Raw genomic sequence first — 24,832 nt, 5'->3', positions numbered from 1 at the left:
GAGCTCAGGCCTTGAGGCGCATATGCAAATCCCGAAGCAAAGCTGATCTCTCTGCCCTGTGGACCTTTCCTTAATGGCCCTGGTTGCTTTGTCTATTAGCATTTCAATAACCCATTAGATCTCTGAGGAGGGCCGTTTTTTTTTTTTTTGTTTTTTTTTAAATCCTTTTTTCTTTTTCTAAAACAATTACTCTAAGAAGCCCAATACAGAAAGCTTCAAAGAATTGCAATTTGGGCACGTCAAGTCAAGAGCAGAACTAAGAGAGCTCTGAGACAAAAGGCAATAACCCAGTGGCTGAGAAAATTCACTAAACAACACAACTTCCCAAGAAAAGGGGGGTGTCCGCTCACAGCCACCATCCTGGTGGACAGGAAACACTCCTGTCCATCGCCAGCCCCATAGCCCAGAGCTGCCCCAGACAACCCAGTGTGACGGAAGTGCTTCAAATAACAGGCACACACCACAAAACTGGGCGTGGACATTAGCCTTCCCTGCAACCTCAGCTGAATGTCCCAGAGCTGGGAAGGTGGAGCAGTGTGAATTAACAAAGCCCCATTCAGCCATCATTTGAGCAGACTGGGAGCCTCCCTACACAGCCCAGCAGCCCAGAACTGCCCTGGGGGGACGGCACTCACCTGTGACATAGCACAGTCATCCCTCAACAGAGGACCCAGGGTGCACAGCCTGGAAGAGGGGCCCACTTGCAAGTCTCAGGAGCCATACGCCAATACCAAAGACTTGTGGGTCAGTGGCAGAGACAAACTGTGGCAGGACTGAACTGAAGGATTAGACTATTGCAGCAGCTTTAAAACTCTAGGATCATCAGGGAGATTTGATTGTTAGGGCCACCCCCCCTCCCCGACTGCCCAGAAACACGCCCCACATACAGGGCAGGCAACACCAACTACACACGCAAGCTTGGTACAACAATTGGGCCCCACAAGACTCACTCCCCCACTCACCAAAAAGGCTAAGCAGGGGAGAACTGGCTTGTGGAGAACAGGTGGCTCGTGGACGCCACCTGCTGGTTAGTTAGAGAAAGTGTACTCCACGAAGCTGTAGATCTGATAAATTAGAGATAAGGACTTCAATAGGTCTACAAACCCTAAAAGAACCCTATCGAGTTCAGCAAATGCCACGAGGCCAAAAACAACAGAAAATTATAAAGCATATGAAAAAACCAGACGATATGGATAACCCAAGCCCAAGCACCCAAATCAAAAGACCAGAAGAGACACAGCACCTAGAGCAGCTACTCAAAGAACTAAAGATGAACAATGAGACCATAGTACGGGATATGAAGGAAATCAAGAAGACCCTAGAAGAGCATAAAGAAGACATTGCAAGACTAAATAAAAAAATGGATGATCTTATGGAAATTAAAGAAACTGTAGACCAAATTAAAAAGATTCTGGACACTCATAGTACAAGACTAGAGGAAGTTGAACAACGAATCAGTGACCTGGAAGATGACAGAATGGAAAATGAAAGCATAAAAGAAAGAATGGGGAAAAAAAATTGAAAAACTTGAAATGGACCTCAGGGATATGATAGATAATATGAAACGTCCGAATATAAGACTCATTGGTGTCCCAGAAGGGGAAGAAAAGGGTAAAGGTCTAGGAAGAGTATTCAAAGAAATTGTTGGGGAAAACTTCCCAAATCTTCTAAACAACATAAATACACAAATCATAAATGCTCAGCGAACTCCAAATAGAATAAATCCAAAAAAACCCACTCCGAGACATATACTGATCACACTGTCAAACACAGAAGAGAAGGAGCAAGTTCTGAAAGCAGCAAGAGAAAAGCAATTCACCACATACAAAGGAAACAGCATAAGACTAAGTAGTGACTACTCAGCAGCCACCATGGAGGCGAGAAGGCAGTGGCACGATATATTTAAAATTCTGAGTGAGAGGAATTTCCAGCCAAGAATACTTTATCCAGCAAAGCTCTCCTTCAAATTTGAGGGAGAGCTTAAATTTTTCACAGACAAACAAATGCTGAGAGAATTTGCTAACAAGAGACCTGCCCTACTGGAGATACTAAAGGGAGCCCTACAGACAGAGAAACAAAGACAGGACAGAGAGACTTGGAGAAAGGTTCAGTACTAAAGAGATTCGGTATGGGTACAATAAAGGATATTAATAGAGAGAGGGAAAAATATGGCAAACATAAACCAAAGGATAAGATGGCCGATTCAAGAAATGCCTTCACAGTTTTAACGTTGAATGTAAATGGATTAAACTCCCCAATTAAAAGATATAGATTCGCAGAATGGATCAAAAAAAATGAACCATCAATATGTTGCATACAAGAGACTCATCTTAGACACAGGGACACAAAGAAACTGAAAGTGAAAGGATGGAAAAAAATATTTCATGCAAGCTACAGCCAAAAGAAAGCAGGAGTAGCAATATTAATCTCAGATAAAATAGACTTCAAATGCAGGGATGTTTTGAGAGACAAAGAAGGCCACTACATACTAATAAAAGGGGCAATTCAGCAAGAAGAAATAACAATCGTAAATGTCTATGCACCCAATCAAGGTGCCACAAAATACATGAGAGAAACACTGGCAAAACTAAAGGAAGCAATGGATGTTTCCACAATAATTGTGGGAGACTTCAACACATCACTCTCTCCTATAGATAGATCAACCAGACAGAAGACCAATAAGGAAATTGAAAACCTAAACAATCTGATAAATGAATTAGATTTAACAGACATCTACAGGACATTACATCCCAAATCACCAGGATACACATACTTTTCTAGTGCTCACGGAACTTTCTCCAGAATAGATCATATGCTGGGACATAAAACAAGCCTCAATAAATTTAAAAAGATTGAAATTATTCAAAGCACATTCTCTGACCACAATGGAATACAATTAGAAGTCAATAACCATCAGAGACTTAGAAAATTCACAAATACCTGGAGGTTAAACAACACACTCCTAAACAATCAGTGGGTTAAAGAAGAAATAGCAAGAGAAATTGCTAAATATATAGAGACGAATGAAAATGAGAACACAACATACCAAAACCTATGGGATGCAGCAAAAGCAGCGCTAAGGGGGAAATTTATAGTACTAAACGCATATATTAAAAAGGAAGAAAGAGCCAAAATCAAAGAACTAATGGATCAACTGAAGAAGCTAGAAAATGAACAGCAAACCAATCCTAAACCAAGTAGAAGAAAAGAAATAACAAGGATTAAAGCAGAAATAAATGACATAGAGAACAAAAAAACAATAGAGAGGATAAATATCACCAAAAGTTGGTTCTTTGAGAAGATCAACAAGATAGACAAGCCCCTAGCTAGACTGACAAAATCAAAAAGAGAGAAGACCCATATAAACAAAATAATGAACGAAAAATGTGACATAACTGCAGATCCTGAAGAAATTAAAAAACTTATAAGAGGATATTATGAACAACTGTATGGCAACAAACTGGATAATGTAGAAGAAATGGACAATTTCCTGGAAACATATGAACAACCTAGACTGACCAGAGAAGAAATAGAAGACCTCAACCAACCCATCACAAGCAAAGAGATCCAATCAGTCATCCAAAATCTTCCCACAAATAAATGCCCAGGGCCAGATGGCTTCACAGGGGAATTCTACCAAACTTTCCAGAAAGAACTGACACCAATCTTACTCAAACTCTTTCAAAACATTGAAGAAAATGGAACACTACCTAACTCATTTTATGAAGCTAACATCAATCTAATACCAAAACCAGGCAAAGATGCTACAAAGAAGGAAAACTACCGGCCAATCTCCCTAATGAATATAATGCAAAAATCCTCAACAAAATACTTGCAAATCGAATCCAAAGACACATTAAAAAAATCATACACCATGATCAAGTGGGGTTCATTCCAGGCATGCAAGGATGGTTCAACATAAGAAAAACAATCAATGTATTACAACACATTAAAAACTCGAAAGGGAAAAATCAATTGATCATCTCAATAGATGCTGAAAAAGCATTTGACAAAATCCAACATCCCTTTTTGATAAAAACACTTCAAAAGGTAGGAATTGAAGGAAACTTCCTCAACATGATAAAGAGCATATATGAAAAACCCACAGCCAGCATAGTACTCAATGGTGAGAGACTGAAAGCCTTCCCTCTAAGATCAGGAACAAGACAAGGATGCCCGCTGTCACCACTGTTATTCAACATTGTGCTGGAAGTGCTAGCCAGAGCAATCCGGCAAGACAAAGAAATAAAAGGCATCCAAATTGGAAAAGAAGAAGTAAAACTGTCATTGTTTGCAGATGATATGATCTTATATCTAGAAAACCCTGAGAAATCAACGATACAGCTACTAGAGCTAATAAACAAATTTATCAAAGTAGCGGGATACAAGATTAATGCACATAAGTCAGTAATGTTTCTATATGCTAGAAATGAACAAACTGAAGAGACACTCAAGAAAAAGATACCATTTTCAATAGCAACTAAAAAAATCAAGTACCTAGGAATAAACTTAACCAAAGATGTAAAAGACCTATACAAAGAAAACTACATAACTCTACTAAAAGAAATAGAAGGGGACCTTAAAAGATGGAAAAATATTCCATGTTCATGGATAGGAAGGCTAAATGTCATTAAGATGTCAATTCTACCCAAACTCATCTACAGATTCAATGCAATCCCAATCAAAATTCCAACAACCTACTTTGCAGACTTGGAAAAGCTAGTTATCAAATTTATTTGGAAAAGGAAGATGCCTCGAATTGCTAAAGACACCCTAAAAAAGAAAAACGAAGTGGGAGGACTTACACTCCCTGACTTTGAAGCTTATTATAAAGCCACAGTTGCCAAAACAGCATGGTACTGGCACAAAGATAGACATATAGATCAATGGAATCGAATTGAGAATTCAGAGATAGACCCTCAGATCTATGGCCGACTGATCTTTGATAAGGCCCCCAAAGTCACCGAACTGAGCCATAATGGTCTTTTCAACAAATGGGGCTGGGAGAGTTGGATATCCATATCCAAAAGAATGAAAGAGGACCCCTACCTCACCCCCTACACAAAAATTAACTCAAAATGGACCAAAGATCTGAATATAAAAGAAAGTACCATAAAACTCCTAGAAGATAATGTAGGAAAACATCTTCAAGACCTTGTATTAGGAGGCCACTTCCTAGACTTTACACCCAAAGCACAAGCAACAAAAGAGAAAATAGATAAATGGGAACTCCTCAAGCTTAGAAGTTTCTGCACCTCAAAGGAATTTCTCAAAAAGGTAAAGAGGCAGCCAACTCAATGGGAAAAAATTTTTGGAAACCATGTATCTGACAAAAGACTGATATCTTGCATATACAAAGAAATCCTACAACTCAATGACAATAGTACAGACAGCCCAATTATAAAATGGGCAAAAGATATGAAAAGACAGTTCTCTGAAGAGGAAATACAAATGGCCAAGAAACACATGAAAAAATGTTCAGCTTCACTAGCTATTAGAGAGATGCAAATTAAGACCACAATGAGATACCATCTAACACCGGTTAGAATGGCTGCCATGAAACAAACAGGAAACTACAAATGCTGGAGGGGATGTGGAGAAATTGGAACTCTTATTCATTGTTGGTGGGACTGTATAATGGTTCAGCCACTCTGGAAGTCAGTCTGGCAGTTCCTTAGAAAACTAGAAATAAAGCTACCATTCGATCCAGCGATTGCACTTCTCGGTATATACCCGGAAGATCGGAAAGCAGTGACACGAACAGATATCTGCACGCCAATGTTCATAGCAGCATTATTCACAATTGCCAAGAGATGGAAACAACCCAAATGTCCTTCAACAGATGAGTGGATAAATAAAATGTGGTATATACACACGATGGAATACTACGCGGCAGTAAGAAGGAACGATCTGGTGAAACATATGACAACATGGATGAACCTTGAAGACATAATGCTGAGCGAAATAAGCCAGGCACAAAAAGAGAAATATTACATGCTACCACTAATGTGAACTTTGAAAAACGTAAAACAAATGGTTTATAATGTAGAATGTAGGGGAACTAGCAGTAGACAGCAATTAAGGAAGGGGGAACAATAATCCAAGAAGAACAGATAAGCTATTTAACGTTCTGGGGATGCCCAGAAATGACTATGGTCTGTTAATTTCTGATGGATGTAGTAGGAACAAGTTCACTGAAATGTTGCTATATTATGTAACTTTCTTGGGGTAAAGTAGGAACATGTTGGAAGTTAAGCAGTTATCTTAGGTTAGTTGTTTTTCTTACTCCCTTGCTATGGTCTCTTTGAAATGTTCTTTTATTGTATGTTTGTTTTCTTTTTAACTTTTTTTTTCATACAGTTGATTTAAAAAAGAAGGGAAAGTTAAAAAAAAAAAAAGAAAAAAGACAAACAAGGAAAAAAAAAAAGATGTAGTGCCCCCTTGAGGAGCCTGTGGAGAATGCAGGTGTATTTGCCTACCCCACCTCCATGGTTGCTAACATGACCACAGACATAGGGGACTGGTGGTTTGATGGGTTGAGCCCTCTACCATAAGTTTTACCCTTGGGAAGATGGTTGCTGCAAAGGAGAGGCTAGGCCTCCCTGTATTTGTGCCTAAGAGTCTCCTCCTGAATGCCTCGTTGTTGCTCAGATGTGGCCCTCTCTCTCTGGCTAAGCCAACTTGAAAGGTGAAATCACTGCCCTCCCCCCTACGTGGGATCAGACACCCAGGAAAGTGAATCTCCCTGGCAACGTGGAATATGACTCCCGGGGAGGAATGTAGACCCGGCATCGTGGGATGGAGAACATCTTCTTGACCAAAAGGGGGATGTGAAAGGAAATGAAATAAGCTTCAGTGGCAGAGAGATTCCAAAAGGAGCCGAGAGATCACTCTGGTGGGCACTCTTACGCACACTTTAGACAACCTTTTTTAGGTTCTAAAGAATTGGGGTAGCTGGTGGTGGATACCTGAAACTATTAAACTACAACCCAGAACCCATGAATCTCGAAGACAGTTGTATAAAAATGTAGCTTATGAGGGGTGACAATGGGATTGGGAATGCCATAAGGACCAAACTCCACTTTGTCTAGTTTATGGATGGATGTGTAGAAAAGTAGGGGAAGGAAACAAACAGACAAAGGTACCCAGTGTTCTTTTTTACTTCAATTGCTCTTTTTCACTCTAATTATTATTCTTGTTATTTTTGTGTGTGTGCTAATGAAGGTGTCAGGGATTGATTTAGGTGATGAATGTACAACTATGTAATGGTACTGTAAACAATCGAAAGTACAATTTGTTTTGTATGACAGCGTGGTATGTGAATATATCTCAATAAAATGATGATTTAAAAAAAATAAATAAATAAATATCTTGTACCTATAAGCTGTCTCAAGAGTCCAATACCCTCTTTTTTTCCCTTGGTTCACTGAACTTCTAATCATGGTATCTTTTTTGTTGTTATTTAGGGAAGCTTTGCAGAAAACCTCTCATTTCTTCTGGAAGCATTAAAAAAGGGTAAATATTGGCATATTTTTAAGTATCAAAAAATATTTCTAACTTTTTATTTCCCCTGGTTATAAAGGTAAAAAATGCTTTCACAAATAACTCATAGAAAAATAAAAAGAATAAAATAATTATCGTTGTAGTCCCACCACTGTTGTCATCTCTGTTAACATTTGGTTACTTATCTTAGTACAACTGCAGCATATCAATATAGATGTATAGGTAAATACAGTTTTTTACAAGAATAGAATCGTCTTTTACATTTTGTTGTTTAATCTACTTTTCACTTAGCATTATGTTGTGAGCATCTTTCCAGGATTAATAAATTCTGATATACCTTCCACTTTATAAAAGTACTATCATTTATTAGCTAATCACAAGTTGTGGACATTTGTTTCTAGGTTTTTTGTAATTAGGAGGAAATACTTGGATGATCATCCAAATATTTCCTGGGATAATTACAGTAAGTTTGAATTCTGGGTTAAAAGGCCCCAAAGTTAAAATAGTATTGCCAAACCACCCTAGAATGCTTTATCTATTCACATTCTAAACATGTTTGAGAGCATGTTTTTCTTCACACATCCAAAAACAATAGATATCATTAATTTTCCTGTTTCCTTGCCTAATCGAAAAAAACATATTCTTAGTTTAACCTGCATACTTGTGGTAGTGGTGATGATCTTTTCATGTTTTTGCCAGTGTTGTTTGCTTTATTGGGGGGAGGGGGTATGTCATACTTTTTTTGTATGAGCTCTTGTACTTATTTTTCTCTTTTAAATTTGGTTTGGACTTTTCTACTAAACAGAATGTAAATTTTGTACATAGTCACTTCTATCTAGAAAGGTTTTTCTCTCCCCCAAATTATGAAAACACTCTGAAAACACTCATCCATGTTTTTTTCTAATACATGTATTTTTAATTTGTAATTTAGTTAGTATTTATTTTGAGATGTAAAGTGATCTAACTAAATAAACAAGCCATTTTTTCCATTAATATGGTGCTATAATTTATCAGATACTAAATTTTGATATTATTTTGTCTGATCCTAGACTTTTGAGTACTCCTTAGTTTTGTGCCACTATTAAACCATTTTGGTTACTACATATGTTTTATTATCTGGTTGAGTAAGTCTCCCTTTACCAAGTTTTCTTTTCACATTTGTATGTAAATGTAAAGCCTTTAACTCCTGGGTACTAGGGCTGCTTCTGCTAAGGTGGTGTGCATTGTTGTGGTAGGAAAATGCATCCAGAGGATGTCTCAAGCTGAAATTTCACTCTTATTGAAATGTTAAAAGTTGTTGTGAAAGGAGTTAAAGTGACTTTCCTCTAACTTCATAGTCTAACCATTATTTATAAGAACTGTTTCTGTAGGAAGATGTAGTTTGCATTTCTGTTTGTACCTTGGAAATAGGTTTCTTTTGAAGCAATAGTTTTGTCCATAAATTAGTAGCTCTTTATGTTTTAATCCCAAAGTATTTTGGTTCTATTTAGGTGTTGAAAGGTCACTGTCAATTTTCTGATTTTTATAAGAGAATTATTAAACTTACATAATTTAGAAAACAGGAGTCTCAACTTATTTAAATGATTTTCTTAAATTTTCATTAGCAAACCATGAGAATCTAATAACTAAACCGTAATCACTTGGGTCTCTCTTTATCCTCTAAATGATTTTTGTTGTCAAGTAAATGTCCATACAGCAAGTTAAGTGCTATACCCAAAATAGGATATGTATGGTTGTTGAATTGCATTTTAAATGATTTGGAAATTTAAGAAAAGTTGATATAATTTCTTGTTAATGTGAAACTCTTTGTTTTATCTTAGGTGACCGGACTAGCAGTTGCCCAGTGATCTTCGTATTAGATGAATTTGATCTTTTTGCTCATCATAGAAACCAAACACTCCTCTATAATCTTTTTGACATTTCTCAGTCGGCACACACTCCAATAGCAGTTATTGGTCTCACGTGTAGATTGGTAAGCCTTTCTATTTAAAAAAGTTTATTATAATATTTAGAGAATTCAAGCTTAATTACAGACATAATTCTTTTTTCACTCATGTGGATCATTCTGATAGGTAGTTTTAAAATTGTCTTACCACTGCCTGATGTATTTATCCCGCTTTTCAAGTCAGATTGAGAAAAACCAGAGAACAGTTATCATACATGCTCATCAACTAATACCTCCCTCCTTCCAGTAGAATCACTGAACAAAAAATGTGGTCAGTATTCTTTCTGTATTTTGAAAATACTTGGCATTAATTCAGGATAGTGTCCCAGCTTTGTAAGTACACATCTCCAGAAGTGGAAGGGATTATTTCCCTTTAGCTGTCACAGTAGATGGTGGCTTCTTTGCCCCTTGTGGGATTTTAGAATGCTTTTATCCCTAGTCTTGATTTCGCTATCACGACTTTTTGAAGGCTCTCTATGCATGTTGAACCTTGTGTGTCTTCCTACTAGGCCTTTTTCTGTTTGCCTTTTACTCTCATAGTATGAACTTTGTCACTGAAATTCAAGTAAGACTGGTATTAAATGCTTTCTCTTACACGCATATGTCTGCCATGTCAGGTTTTATCCTTCCTTTACTCTCCATTCCTGGCAGGTTTATGTCAGACCCATTTATTTATTCTCCTTTCCTACAGCTCTTTCTCTGTGTTTTGAAAGTAAGATGTTTTACTATGTCATCTTTTAACAGTCTCCCTTCCAGGACTGTTATTCTATGGAGTGACTTTGCTCTGTACCTCCTTTCCCACTGCACTAGAGCTTATGATATATTACTTAAGAATGAATCTCCCTTATAGAACATCTGACCTGTGCTTCACATTTCTTCTTCCTCCTTTTCAGAATCAGTAGGCTATCATAGGGGTAAGAGGAGAGCACCCTCCTCCTGACTAAAATGTCTTCCTTTGGGTCGAAGTGGCTGTGGCACATGTTTTTATTGACCCTATGAAGGCCTAATTAAAGGGCCAGTAGCTCCTTAACAGTGCTTTCAGAGGCTCCTTTTTTTTTTTTTTTTCAATTTTAATATATTTTAATTAGCCCAATATATCCACAAATATCATCAATATAAAAGTATTATTAATGAGCTATTTTACATTCTGTTTTTCATACTTACTAAGTCTCCGAAATCTGGTGTGTATTTTACACTTACAGCACACCTCGTTTTGGACTAGCCACATTTAAAGTGTGCAGCAGCTCATGTGGCTAGTGATTGCTTTATTGGATAGCACAAACTTAGACAATATCATATCTAACATCCTTTTGAGCTTCCAGGGTTCTGTGGCCTCACTGACTTTTGGAAAGTAAAGTTGAGGTTTGATTTTTGACTCTGCAAATAATTTTTATCAGTTGTTCAAGCTGAAAGGGACTCTAGTGATATATTCCTATGCCCTCATTGAATAAGATAAAACCAAGGTTTAGGAGAAAACTTGCTCAAGGTCACACAGTAAATTAATGACAAAGCCAGGACCAGGTCTTAAATTGAAGCTCCTTTCGCAAGCTCTTCCTGCTGTGCGCTTTCACTTGGAGTTCAGAACAATGTGCTTTACACAACATAGACACTGAGTCAATATTAGTTGATGGATGGTTTGTCCACCTATTATTTTGCCCATTTCCTTTCTAGGCCTTAAGTGCCCCATCCGTTGGAGCTAACACTGCTATTGTATCTTTTTTTTTTTTTTTTTTTGCCCCCATTTTTCTACTCATCCATCCATACACTGGACAGAGGGGAGTGTGGTCCATATGCCTTTCCCAGTCACATTGTCACCCCTTATAAGCTACATTTTTACACACTCGTCTTCAAGATTCAAGGGTTCTGGGTTGTAGTGTGATAGTTTCAGGTATTTACTGCTAGCTATTCCAATTCATTAGAACCTAAAAAGGGTTGTCTCTGTTGTGCGTGAGTGCCCACCAGTGACCTCGCGACTCCTTTTGGAATCTCTCAGTCACTGACACTTACTTCATTTCATTTCACATCCCCCTTTTGGTCAAGAAGATGTTCTCCATCCTACGAAGCCATGTCTGGATTCCTCCCTGGGAGTCATATTCCACGTTGACAGGCTCCTTTTTATTCTATGTGTATAATTGTCCAACTAATCTTTCAGGTCTAAGTGCGTAGGTTTCCATGTTCATAGAGAATTAACAAAAGGATGAATGGAGTAGTAACTTTGTCAGCAAAGTTTCCCTGTGGAACTAATTCTTTTTTTACTGTCCCTCTATCCCCACATTGCCAACTTCTGATCCACCACTAAAATATCTTTTACTTCCAAATTTTTCTTTCCTTTCCTAAGATCAAGCTCTAAATTTTGCTTCCACAGAGTATTGTTTCCACTGCCTTTCAGCCACCTACCTTTATGGCTGACCTATAACCTGCTCCTTAATAGAAAATAAATGTGCAATATCCCCCTCTGTGACCATAACCTGCTTTTAATTCTCTTATGCTGTCACTGTACTTTTCTTTGACCTTATAAAAACATTCAGTTTTTTTTATTTGCCACCACCCCTCAATTCCTATCCAAGCTATTAATCTTTCCTGTCTTTCTTCCCAACTTAACTATGATCCCATTTTGATCACTTGAATTCTTTCCTTTATATCGTTGGTTTCTTAACCTAGCTATTAGGAGAATAAGCTGGTTAGATAGATTTTAAAATCCATATTTTTGTCTTTTTAAAAAACTTTTATTGTGGAAAATTTGAACAAGGTACAAATGAGAGAATAATATAATAAACCCCAGTTATCTCTTCCCACTCATCACTTAGCATCAACAATTATTACAAGCTTATTTCATTTATCCTCTGTCTTCTATCCCTGGATTATTTTGAAGCAAAAAAAAACAGATATGTCATTTCATCACCAAGTATTTCAGAATGTATTTTCAGAAGATAAGGACACTTCAATATTTTTTTAATTCCCTAATTAACAATTCCTTAAAATCATCAGATTTCAAGTGTGTGTTAAAATTTCATTTGGGGGAGGCTTTTTTTGTGTCACAGGTTTATTGAGATATAATTCATGTACCATATAATTCACTCATTTAAATTGTAAAATCACAATTTTAGTATTTTTCATGTGCGTTTATCATCACAAGAATTTTAAGAGTCCCATAGTTTTTAGGCATAGCCCCCGATCATCATATTTACCCCACCCCAACGCTAGGTAACCACTAATCTTTTTTCTGTGTCTGTGGATTTGCATATTCTGGATATTTAATATAAATGACATAGTTTTGGGCCTTTCATATCTGTCTTCTTTTACATAGCATAATATTTTCTTGGTTCATGCAAATTGTAGCATGTATCACTAATTCACTGTTTTTTATTGCCAGATAATATTTCTTTGTATGGAGCTACATTTTATGTATCCATTCATCAGTTGATGGACATTAGGTTGTTTACACTTTTTAGCTACTATGAATAATACTGCTGTGAACATTCAGTAAAATTTTTTTTGTGGACATGTTTTCATTTCTCTGTGTATATATACCTAGGAGTGGAATTGTGATGCTGTGTTACAATTTTGTAATTGGTAACTTTGTGCACAATAACTTCTTTAGAAAAAGTAATTTAAGAATGGTAATTCTTATCCATCTATATGATTTAAGAAGACAGTTTACCTTTTTTGCTTTTGATAACTGGGATAGTTTGAAGCCATGTCAACTTGGTTGGAATTATTTTGTTTATCTAAGAAAACTTTGTATATCTTGTAATTGGTACATATGTTGGCTAGTGATCTTAGTTATCTGTTACTCATATTCTTTGACAGTAAATTTAATTCCATCTTCTTAACAAAAAAAAGCATAAATGTAGTTTTTAAATGTATCAGTATAAAAAACCAAAAGATTTAAGTCTCCAGTGTCTTCCTGTGTTCCTGCCAATTTCCTCTTCTAATTGCTTCCTTCTGCCCAGCAGGGCTTCAGCTTAAAATTTGTGGGTTGTGTAGTGAATTGAATTGTGTCACAGTACACAGTACACATGCTGCTTTTTGAATCATTGTTACATAAAACATTGAAAAGTTTTTAAAATTTTTGTGAATGTAATAAGTCCCACTGCATTTTTTTTTTATTTTATCATTTTTTTTATTAGAGAAGATGTGTGTTTACAGAAAATTCATGCAGAAAATACAGAGTTCCTCATATACCGTGTTTCAGTTTGCTAAAGCTGCCAGAATGCAATATACCAGAAATGGGTTGGCTTTTACAGTGGGGATTTGTTAGTCTATAAATTTACAGTTCTAAGGTCATGAAAATGTCCAAATTAAGGCAACAAAAGGAAGATACCTTCTCTGAGGAAAGGCTACTGGTATCCAGGTTCCTTTGTCATGTGGGAAGACACATGGCCTTCGCTCCAGGGTTCTTTTGCTTTCAGCTTCTGATTCCAGTGGCTTTCTCTTTGAGTGTCTATGGGTCCTCTCCTCGCATCTCTGAGGTCTTTCTCCCTGTGGAAGCCCTCTCTCCAGGTGTTTCTCTCTCTGAGCTCTCTGGGCTCTCTTTGTTCTTTATCCTCTCATAAAGGACTCCAATAAAAAGGATTAAGACCCCTCTTTAATTTGGTGGGTCAAATCTCAATTGAAACAACCTAATCAAAAAGTCCCACCCACAATAGGTCTGCCTCCATAGGAATGGATTAAAAGAACATGGCCTTTTCTGGGGTACATAACAGCTTCAAACCAGCAGACCTCCCCTTCACACATAGTTTTCCCTATCATTAAACTTTGCATCAGTGTGGTACCTTTGTAACAACTGTAAAAATATTATAATTGTACTACTAACTATAGTCCATTGTTTATATTAGGGTTCAATGTTTCTGTTGTACAGTCCCATAGCTCTGTTGCTTTTTTTTTCCTAATATATTTTTGGTTGAGATTGTTCACATACCATACAACTATCCAAAGATCCAAAGTGTACAGTCAGTTGCCCATGGTACCATCATACAGCTGTGCATTCATCAACACCATTTTTTTTTCAATTTTTAGAACATTTTTATTACTCCAGAAAGAAAGAAAGACCAAAAAAAAGGAAACTCAGATCCTCCCATATTGCTAACCACGCCCCCCTCCATTACTGATTCATAGTTTTTGTATAGTACATTTGTTCCTGTTGATGAAAGAATATTAAACTACTACTAACTGTAGTATATAGTTTGCAATAGGTATATATTTTTTTCCTATATGCTTCTCTATTATTAACTTCTAATTATAGTGTTGTACATTTGTTCTAGTTTGTGAGAGAGATTTCTGATATTTGTATAGTTAATCATGGACATTCTCCACCACAAGACTGACTGTATTATACATTCCCATCTTTTAACCTTCAACTTTCCTTTTGGTGACATGATTGACTCTGAGCTTACCCTTTCCACCATCTTCACTTTACACACCTTTCAGCACTGTTAGTTATTCTCACAACATGCTACCATCACCTCTGTCCATTTCCAAACGTTTAAGTTCACCCTAGTTGAACATTCTGCACATAATAAGTAACTGCTCCCCATTCTTTAGCCTCATTCTATATCCTGGTAACTTATATTTCATGTTTATGAGTTCACATATTATAACTAGTTCATATCAGTGAGACCCTGCTGTTTTGCCTTTATGTGTCTGTCTTATTGCACTCAAAATAGTGCCCTCAGGGTTTCTTCATCAACCCATTTCTTTTAAGATGGTTTTCTTCACACACCATACATTCCATCCTAAGTAAATAATCGTTGGCTCCCTGTATAGATGTGTATTTATTTATTCAGCACCATCACTACTGTCTATATAAGGACATCTCCATTTCTTCAACAAAGACAGAGGAAGAGTCAAAGAAAGCAGAGAGCCAAAAGAAAAAGAAAGGAGAAAGAGAAAAACAAACAAACAAAAAAAAACAAAACTTGGTAGCTAGAAAATGACAAAAGGAAAGATAGCATTAACCTAAAGTAGACTAGAGTCAGACAACGTCACCAATGCCAGGAGTCCCATACCCTTCCCCTATTCCCCATCCCCGATATACATTTAGCTTTGGTATATTGCCTTTGTTATATTAAAGGAAGCATAATACAATGTTTCCAGAAATTATAGTCTCTAGTTTGCATTGATTGTATTTTCCCCCCAATTCCACCCTATTTTTAACACCTTGAAGTGTTGACATTCATTTGTTCTACCTCATGTAAAAATGTATTTTTGTACCTTTTATTATAATCATTGAGCACCGTAGGTTTCCCTGAGTTACACAGTCCCAGTCTTTATCGTTTGTCTTTTGTTCTGGTGTCCCACATGGTCCCAGCCTTCCTCTTTCAACCATATTCACAGTCATCTTTGTTCAGAGTACTTACATTGCTGTGTTACTGTCTCCCAAAATTGTGTTCCAAACCTCTCACTCCTGTCTTTTCCTTTCTGTCTGCAGTGCTTCCTTTAGTGTTTGCTGAAGAGCAGGTATCTTGTTCACAAACTCTGTTACTGTCTGTCTGTCTAAGAATATTTTAAGCTCTCCCTCATATTTGAAGGACAGTTTTGCTAAATAGGATTCTTGGTTGGTGGTTTTTCTCTTTCAGTGTGTTAAATATATCACCCCACTTCCTTCTTGCCTCCATGGTTTCTATTGAGAAATCCGCACATAGCCTTATCAAGCTTCCTTTATATGTGATGGATCGCTTTTCTCTTGCTGGTTTCAGGATTCTCTCTTTGTCTTTCACATTTGATAATCTGATTATTAAGTTTCTTGGCGTAGGCCTATTCAGATCTATTCTGTTTGGGGTACGCTGCGCTTCTTGGAACCGTAATTTTATGTCTTTCATTAGAGATGGGAAATTTTCATTGATTATTTCCTCTATTATTGCTTCTGCCCCTTTTCCCTTCTCTTCTCCTTCTGGGACACCAGTGATACGTAAATCCTTGCTTTTTGTTTTGTCCTTGAGTTCCTGGAGACATTGCTCATATTTTTCCATTCTTTCTGTGTGTAGGCTTTCAGTTCCTTGTTCTCCATTTCCTGAGTGTTTCCTTCTGCCTCTTGATATCTGCTGTTGTATGTTTCTATTGTGTCTTTCATCTCTTGTGTTGTGTCTTTCATTTCCATAGACTCTGCCAGTTGGTTTTTTGAACTTTCAGTTTCTACCTTATGTACGCCCAGTGTTTCCATTATATGGTTCAGTTCTTTTGCCATATCGTCCCTAAACTTTTTGAATTGACTTATTATTGGTTGTTTCAATTCCTGTATCTCAGTTGAAGTGTTAAGTTTGTTCCTTTGACTGGGCCATAACTTCGTTTTTCTTAGTGTAGGTTGTAGTTTTCTGTTGTCTAGGCATGGTTTCCTTGGTTACTCCAATCAGGTTTTCCTAGACCAGACTGGGCTCAGGTCCCAGAAGGAAGAAGTATTCCGTATCAGGGTGTGTCTTAGGAAATTGGTGCATCCTGTGAGGCCTTAGGTCACTGTACTTTTCTGCTCATGAGGTGGTGCCTGTCAGCCTGTAATTCCAGACTGGTGTAAGGAGGTGTGGCCTGTGGCTTTTTTCCCCCAGGCTCTGGGGTCTGGTTCTGAATGGAAGGCGGGGAGTAGAGCAGGGCTCCACCCCTTTACTCATAGAGAAGATAGATCCCCTAGGGAGAGGTCATTAGCATTTCAGTGGTCTCTCTCTGCCTTTGCTGCCTCCATCCTTGTCTGGGTCAGAGCAGTGGGGACTGAAATGGCTGAGGCTTTCTCCACTGAGTCAAAACAGGGACCAAAAGTCCTCTTCAGGGCTAGTCCGCAGCGTCCCTTTGGCTCCCCAAGGTCAGTCGTCACCCACAGCTTCTGTCTGCTTGTTGGGGATTCATAGCTTGCAGTGAGCAGTCCACACTCGGTAATTAAAACCCCAGTTGGAGCTCAGCTGAGCTATATTCACTTGCTTGGAAAGAGCTTCTCTCTAGCACCATAAGTCTTTGCAGCTCAGGCTGTGTGGGGAGGGGTCTCCTGGCTTGGATCTGCAGATTTTGCTAACAGATTTTATGCTGTGATCTTGGGCATTCCTCCCAATTCAGGTTGGTGTATGATGAGTGGACGGTCACGTTGGTCCCCCCGCAGTTATTCTGAGTTATTTACTAGTTGTTCCTGGTTTTTTATTAGTTGTTCCAGGGGGACTAACTATCTGCCACTCCTCTCTGTGTCACCATCTTAGATCCTCTCTTGTCCTGCTGCATTTTATCTTAAATTTTTATCTAAATTGTTCATAATATGTACAAATTACTTATTGAAACTCTTGATGTTTATTGAATAGTCACAAATTTTGGACTGTTACAGATTAACTGAGAAAGGTGTCTTAGAAAAAGCATGGCATCACAGAGCCTATGAATTCCTAGAAGGCGATTTTTTAAAGCAGTTTACATAAATTGTTTTTACTTTTAACTCTTAAATATGTATTATAGAATAACTTTGTTAACTGTAGGTGATAGTTTAAATACTTATACCTTTAATGTTGATACAGTGTTTTATAATACGCATCTTAGAGCAGTTTTTGTTTGTTTTTAAGGATATTTTGGAACTCTTAGAAAAAAGAGTGAAGTCACGATTTTCCCACCGGCAAATACATTTAATGAATTCATTTGGTTTTCCACAGTATCTTAAAATATTTAAAGAACAATTATCTCTACCTGCAGAATTTCCAGACAAGCTTTTTACTGAGAAATGGAATGAGAATGTTCAGGTAAGTTGAAACAAAGTTAATAATAAAATAATTTGTGTCTTGCTATACTATTTGAAAGCAGTTAAAATTTGCCCCAAGTTTTTATTGTTACTTTGGCAGAGAACTACAGTAATGCAATTCATACACTTAGGTTTTTTGTTTTTTTTTTTTTTCTTTTAAAAGACATTAAAAATGTCTTTCAGAAGAACACAGGCTATTAGACTTATGTGAGTAGTTTGAATTAAACTTAATAATAATGTTTTATATCTGATTTGCATTTTATATAATTTTCTTAAGTTCCCATAATAAAAAAAATTGTTTCCTATATTTTACATATTTAGCGATATACTAGTTTAATGGCTCATACTTCCTATCCTATGTGTATTTTTCACACCATTTCTCAGTTCAGCCTTCAGCTTTTATCTTGTTGGGTCTATTAAGAGACAGACTAGGCTGTGGTATCTCTGGTTATGATTCCGCTGTGGAATCATAGGACTTCTGAGTGTCTTAAATACAGATGCAAAGATTTACTAAGCCTTTTGGTATCTGTAAATTAACTTGCAGTTAAACTGAACAGCCTAACAAGTTCAGACCATTGTTGTGTCAACTCAGCACACCAGCATCAGTTTATCTTCTGCTGACAAAAGGTTTCACTTGGCGGGTGATTGAATCGTGTCCCCCACAGAAAGCATGTTCCAGTCCCAAACCCTGGTCTTTGGGGTGTAAGCCTGTTTATAAAAGGTCCTTTGAATATGTTATTAAAGTATGCTCAAACTGAATGAGAATTGGGCCTTAATCTAATAAGGATGAATCATTATAAGCAAAGGAAATTGGACCCCAGGAGAGAAGCCACAGAGACCAGCCTGAAGCTGGGAGTCAACAGAACCCAGAAGAGAAAGGAGAAACCTTTGCAGTGTGCATTGCCATGTGACAGAAAAACCAGGGATCAAGGATTTCCAACAGCCAACTCCAAAGTATCAGTCTTGAATGAGAAAGCAGTGCTTTGCTGACACCTTGACTTCAGACTTCTAGCCACAAATCTGTGAGCCTGTAAATTCCCATTAAATCAACCCACTGTATGGTATTTGTTTTAGCAGCCAGGAAGGTAAAACAGTTTTAGGTACTGAAAAGTAGGGTGCTGCTGTTACAAATATCTAAAATGTGGAAACTGCTTGGAATTGGGTAATGGATAGACTGGAAGAATTGTGTGGTGCTTAATAGAACCTGGATTGCTTTGAAGAGACTGTGGTAGAAAAATGGGCACCAAAAGTATTTCCAAAGAGCTTTTAGAAAGAAATGATGAATGTGTTACTGAAAACTGAAGGAAAGGCTGTCCTCATTGTAAAGTTGGAGAGAACTTAGCAGAATTGAGTTCTGATGTTGAATGGAAGGCAGAACTTGTAAACAAAGAACATGGATATTTCTATGAGGAGTTTTCCAAGCTAAGTGTGCAAGGTACAACCTGGTTTCTCTTTGCAGCTTATAGTAATATGTGAGAAGAAAGGGGTAAGCTGAGAATTAAACTCTTAAGCACAGAGGAACCAGGAATTGATTGTTTTGAAAATTCGCAGCCTGTCTAGGTAGCGTGCTCTGAGACTGTGGCCAGAAGCAGCTCCATCAGGGACCTTCTTGAACGTTCTATCAGGAAATGAGTTACCAAAGGACAGGGCCCCACTGGAGGGTTTAACTGAACAGTCCTTCACTAAAGAGTATGTGGCTAAACATGGATCCAGTCAGCCGTTTTGGTGAAAGTCTAGATTGAAAATGCAATTTTTCAGGAAGAATCTATGGAAAGTTCAGTTGTCTAATGGTTTACATACTCACGAACTATGTGCAAAGCCAACAAAGGTTTTGCAGAATTTGTATGAGCAGAACCACTGCCAGCCTGGACTGAAAGAGAGAGAGAAGGGACAAATTAAAAAAAAGAATGACTTCAAGGGCAGAACCATGGAAGAAAGGTCTGGACAGAATAGATGTAATTGGGCAAAGAGAACAGGGACACCTAAGTGCATAGAAAGGGCAGGTTCTCCCCTGCACTTGGTGGGAGTTGAGCCACTGCTTCATCAGATTGGGAGGACAAAACATCAATCAACAGATGACGCTCAGACCTTGAAATCTCATGGAGTTTGTCCTGCTGAGTTTCAGACTTGTTAGGGATACCTAACCTTGTTTTCCTTCCAGTTTCTCCTTTCTGGAATGGAATTGTTTATTCTATGCCTGTCCCATTCTTTATCAGAAAAAGAGAACTTGTTTTCTAGGTTTCAAAGGTCCATCAGACAGAGGAATTTTTCCCCAGGATGGACTACACCCGTAACCAATTTTAATGAGACTTTGTTCTTAGCATTGTTTTCAAATAGTTAAGGCTTTGGGGGTGTTGTGATGGGATTAATGTATTTTGTATGTGGGAAGAACATGTCTTTTTGAGGTCCAGAGGACAGACTGTTGGAAACTGAATCACATCCCCCAAAAAAAGTCATGTTCAGTTTCCGAATCCCTGGTCCTGTGGGTATGATCCCATTTGTAAATCTTTGAAGATGTTATTAGTGAAGATATGCTCAAACTGAATGATGGTTGGTCTTAATCCAGTATCGCAGAAGCCATTACACACAAAGGAAATTGGATCAAGGGGAGAAACCACAGGGAGCAGCCAGAAACTAGAAGTCAGGGAACCCAGAAGAGAAAGATGATTCCGCCATGTGCATTGTCATATGATGGAAAAGCCAAGGACCAAGGATCACTGGCAGCCAGCCCCAAAGTGCTCCAGTCTTCAGGGAGAAAGCATTGTGTTATTGATGCCTGGACTTTGGACTTCTTCTGATCTCTGAACCATAAGCCAGTAAATTCCTGTTTTTATCATTTGTTTTAGCAGCTGGGAAACCAAAACATGGGAAGAGGTGTTATATGTGTGTGTGTGTGTGTGTGTGTGTGTGTGTTTTAATAACATAATTGAAAAATAATGTTACTAAATAAACCCCACTTGGTAGAATCTGTCAAAAATATAGGTTCCACAAGAAATGGAAAATAATAAGTCCTTGGTTTTGAAAGAATTGGAAAATACTGTTTTATAATAATAAATTCTAATGAATGAGGATAATCAGGTTGCTGAATAATTAGGTTAGTTTACAGAGTATATTCACTAGCTCTAAAAAAAAATGTGTTTTTCTGTTAAAGCAATAATGGTAGATTATATTCTTTGTACTAACAAATCTTAAATATCAAAGCCAAATTATAGGTGAGAATTTTGAATTTATTTTGCTCTTAAAAATTATTCTTGTTTTTTTACAAAGTTACAGTGTGCCCTTGTAAATGCTATTGTATTGTCCCTTTTTTTGATCATAAAAGTTCATTGAGCAAAATTTTATCAGTGGAGAAGAACACGAGGTAAAAAGTGGTGATTTCCCTTATATCCATGACCATTCTCCTTCTTTTTACTACAGAGTAATTATTTGCTCATAGCATTTCATGTCGTCTATACATCTTAAATTTGTTATTTTTACATAAAGAGTTCAAACCTTACATATTTTTCTTTGTTTTGCTTTTTTCAGTTTGTTTGAGTTGATAATTTCCTGTTGTTTTTCTAATGCAGCTATATATAATCGCATGTAAAAAATGACTGACTTTATCCTTAAAATTCAGATGTGTGCCATGATGTAATTAGATGTGTTTCCTGCCTTCCAGTCACCTGACACACACACACATTAAACTTGGCTAGAACTCATATCTTTCATTTGGTTCAGGCTAGTTTTCTTTGATACTGTGTTTAATTACAGGATTCCATTCTATAGGACCACTTTCTTAACAGTTGGTGCTCCCAATTGTCCCCTCTCTTACTTAGATCAGGAATGGGGGCCCTATTTTCAGGCTCTGTTTCCAGTTTTCAGTTCCTCACAGACTTTTACTTTCTGTAACTCCTGAACGGATTGTCTTGCTCCAAATAGTGTGCCTTTCTGACCTTTCTGACTGTTTCAGAGATTCAAATGCAGTCTTTTATAGGATTTAAAGGTGTGTACTCTCTTGGGAATTTTATTTTTTCCATCCCTGCTCTTTGAAGGAAGAGGCTAATGGGGGTTACTGAAGCATGGCTCTGGATGACTCAGAAAATGGTATGATAGTAGGGAGACTTAACCCTAGTTCTCTGGTCCTTTCTTGAAGCTCCTATATCCTGAATTTAGGGGCAAATGATACAAAGGAATATGAGTACTATCCTGTCATCTTTCTCAGAGTCTTGCAGTTCCATTTCATAAGGTAGAACTAGCACTACTGGGGTTTCTCTTTCTTAGTTTTTATTTTCTTCCCCTAACAAAATCTCTTATGCCACCTTCCTTTGGAATGCTAATAAAAAGAGGTTTACTTGAAAAATCTGTCAGCACCATGGCCAGAAGCCATGGCTGGGGTGGGATAAATCTACATTGTGGGAGCTTTCCTTTCTGTCAGTGCTGACTGTCTGGCATGTTTGTTTGTTTGTTTGTTTTAATTGCAAGGTTAAAACAAAAGCAACAGTATAAATAACAGGCCACCTATGGAATCTCATCCAAACAGTATCTCAACTCCTCCAGGAAGATAGGGGAACTGTAGGATAGGATTGAATCTGAGTATCCTGCCTAACTTGAGTATTTCTTTGAGTCCTACCGAAATAAGTCAAATAAGTAACTAAGCAGAGTAGACTGTTGATCTCAACATCGCAGTACAGGAGAAATACCTGAAAGAAAGTGACTTTAAAGGATTCTGGCTAATTCTCCTTAAAGAAAATGCCACAAATCTGCAACTAACTTCAAGGAAGATTTAGTTACTGTTTTCAGATCGCTGCTTAGTTAACAGAAGGTGAGAAGGGTTAGCAGAAACTTACTAGGAGAACTAATACATACACTGCTGCCACTAAGTTCTCCCTGGAACGTGAGTCCTGAAGTAATAGTGTAACCCTGTAACTTGATGCTTAGAAGCTACCTGTGAAGATATCACTAGCCAAGCAAACTATGCAGTCAGCACAATAAGAACTTGCTTCTGCAGCTGCAGCTCATGTGCTGGTCAGCAACAAGAAAATGGATCAGCTTCCTGAATAAAAGGGGGGGTCTGCTTCATTTCTTGGAATTTCCCCCATGTTCCTGTAAGGGACTGTGTCATTCAGTCATATATCCCTTATGGCATTTCCTGAGCCAACCATAGGGGACTCTCAATCCACAGTTATATGAAATTCAGTCATGTTTCCAAACCCAAGATATCTTCAGTGACTACCACAGTTTGTTAAACTTACTAGGCATCCAATAAGTATTTATTGATAATAGCTGTATGCTGAAATAGTTTAGTGTTTGAGTCAAAGTGGAATTTAAAATGCAATAAAAGAAGTTAGTCAGTTTTATGCCTCACGTACAGAGATGTTTTAGAATTTTTATCTTGTTTTCTTAAGCACATTAAGTAATGGAAGCAAGAAGATGATAGCTTTCAAAAAGAAGGAAAGTTGGAGTCAAATCACCAAAAATAAAGAGGTAAGCAGGAAGGCAGAGTGTAGGAGATGAACCTTTTGAAGCATCATGAAAAGAAACACAAATACTGCTTTTAAAAATAATTGAATTCTTACGTAGAAAATTTGTGTCATCAATTTCATCCTGTGTGGTTTTCTTTAGTTTTCCTAAGTTCTGATTTTACTATGTCAACTTTATAAGTTTCTTGATAAGACTCAAAGATTACAAAAGCCAAGACTGTAGTTTTCCTATTGTACTTAGCCATATTTTTAAGTATTTTTTATATACGGAAAACTGTGGAAAAGCTAAAAAAGTTTTTTTATAATTTCCAAAAGTTTTCATTTATATTACTTTATTATTTTATTTCCCTCCTCACTACTTGCCAAGTTTATGATGAAAAGACATGTACAGATTCTGGAGAGAAGAACACAGCATAGAGAGGAGTGGAAGCTAGTTAGTCCCCTTGGAACAACTAATAAACAACCAGGAACAACTAGTAAATAATCTGGAATATCTGCTGGGGGATAAATGTGACTATCCACACATCAAACACCAACCTGGATTGGGAGGAATGCCCGAGATCACAGCATAAAACCTGTAAGTAAAAACTGCAGACCTGTGCTGAGAGCCCCTCCCCCATGGCATCCTGAACTGCAGAGCCTTGTGGTGCTAGAGAACAGTACTCTCTGAACAAGTGAATATACCTCAGCCCACCTCCAACTGAGGTTTTAATTAACAAATGTTGACTGCTCAATACAAGCTGCAAATCCCCAAAAAGCAGACAGGCTTTTGGTGACAACTGACCTTGGAGAGCTGGAGGACCTCCTTGAGAGGGAGGGGGAGCCCAGAGGACCAGAAATTGAGGGTAGCCGAGGACTGGCACTGAAGGAGGGCTTTCTGTCCCTTTTTTGACTCAGTGGAGAAAGCCTCAACCATTTGCAGTTCCCAGTGCTCTGACCCAGGCAGGGGTGGAGATAGAGTCAGAGAGACTATTCAAATGCAAATGATATCTCCCTAGGGGCTCTATCTTCCCTTAGAGGAAAGAGGTGGTACCAAACTCTACTACCCACCTTTCATTCACAACCAGACCCCAGAGCCTGGGGAAAAACAGCCATGAGCCACACCTTACACCAGTCTGGAGTGACAGGCTGACAGGCGCCACCTGCTGGGCAGAAAAGCACAGTGACCTGAGGCCTCACAGGGTGTACCAGTTTTCTAAGACACACCCTCATGGAAAATGGATA

The 24,832-nt window shown here is 37.8% G+C and overlaps 1 protein-coding gene across 11 annotated transcripts in view; it reads left to right on the top strand.

Annotated features, from left to right (window-relative positions):
• Nucleotides 1-24,832, top strand: part of ORC4 (origin recognition complex subunit 4) — a 145,648-nt gene that overhangs the window by 92,331 nt on the left and 28,485 nt on the right. For 8 of the 11 annotated variants that reach the window (XR_005218974.1, XM_037850568.1, XM_037850565.1 and 5 more), the window contains 3 exons: nucleotides 7,467-7,515; nucleotides 9,324-9,475; nucleotides 17,977-18,150. Coding sequence is in view for 10 of the 11 variants with exons in the window: in XM_037850568.1 (XP_037706496.1) it covers nucleotides 7,467-7,515; nucleotides 9,324-9,475; nucleotides 17,977-18,150 (375 nt within the window). In the remaining variant the exon portion in view is untranslated. Of the gene's footprint in view, nucleotides 1-7,466; nucleotides 7,516-9,323; nucleotides 9,476-17,976; nucleotides 18,151-23,533; nucleotides 23,613-24,832 lie in introns of all 11 variants that reach the window. The other 3 variants (XM_037850563.1, XM_037850570.1, XM_037850571.1) reach the window with 3 other exon arrangements.

Source organism: Choloepus didactylus, chromosome 9 (assembly GCF_015220235.1).
Source record: "Choloepus didactylus isolate mChoDid1 chromosome 9, mChoDid1.pri, whole genome shotgun sequence".
Lineage (NCBI taxonomy): Eukaryota > Metazoa > Chordata > Mammalia > Pilosa > Megalonychidae > Choloepus > Choloepus didactylus.
The sequence above is the reverse complement of the archived record's forward strand: the minus strand, read 5'-3'. Positions and strand labels throughout refer to the sequence as shown.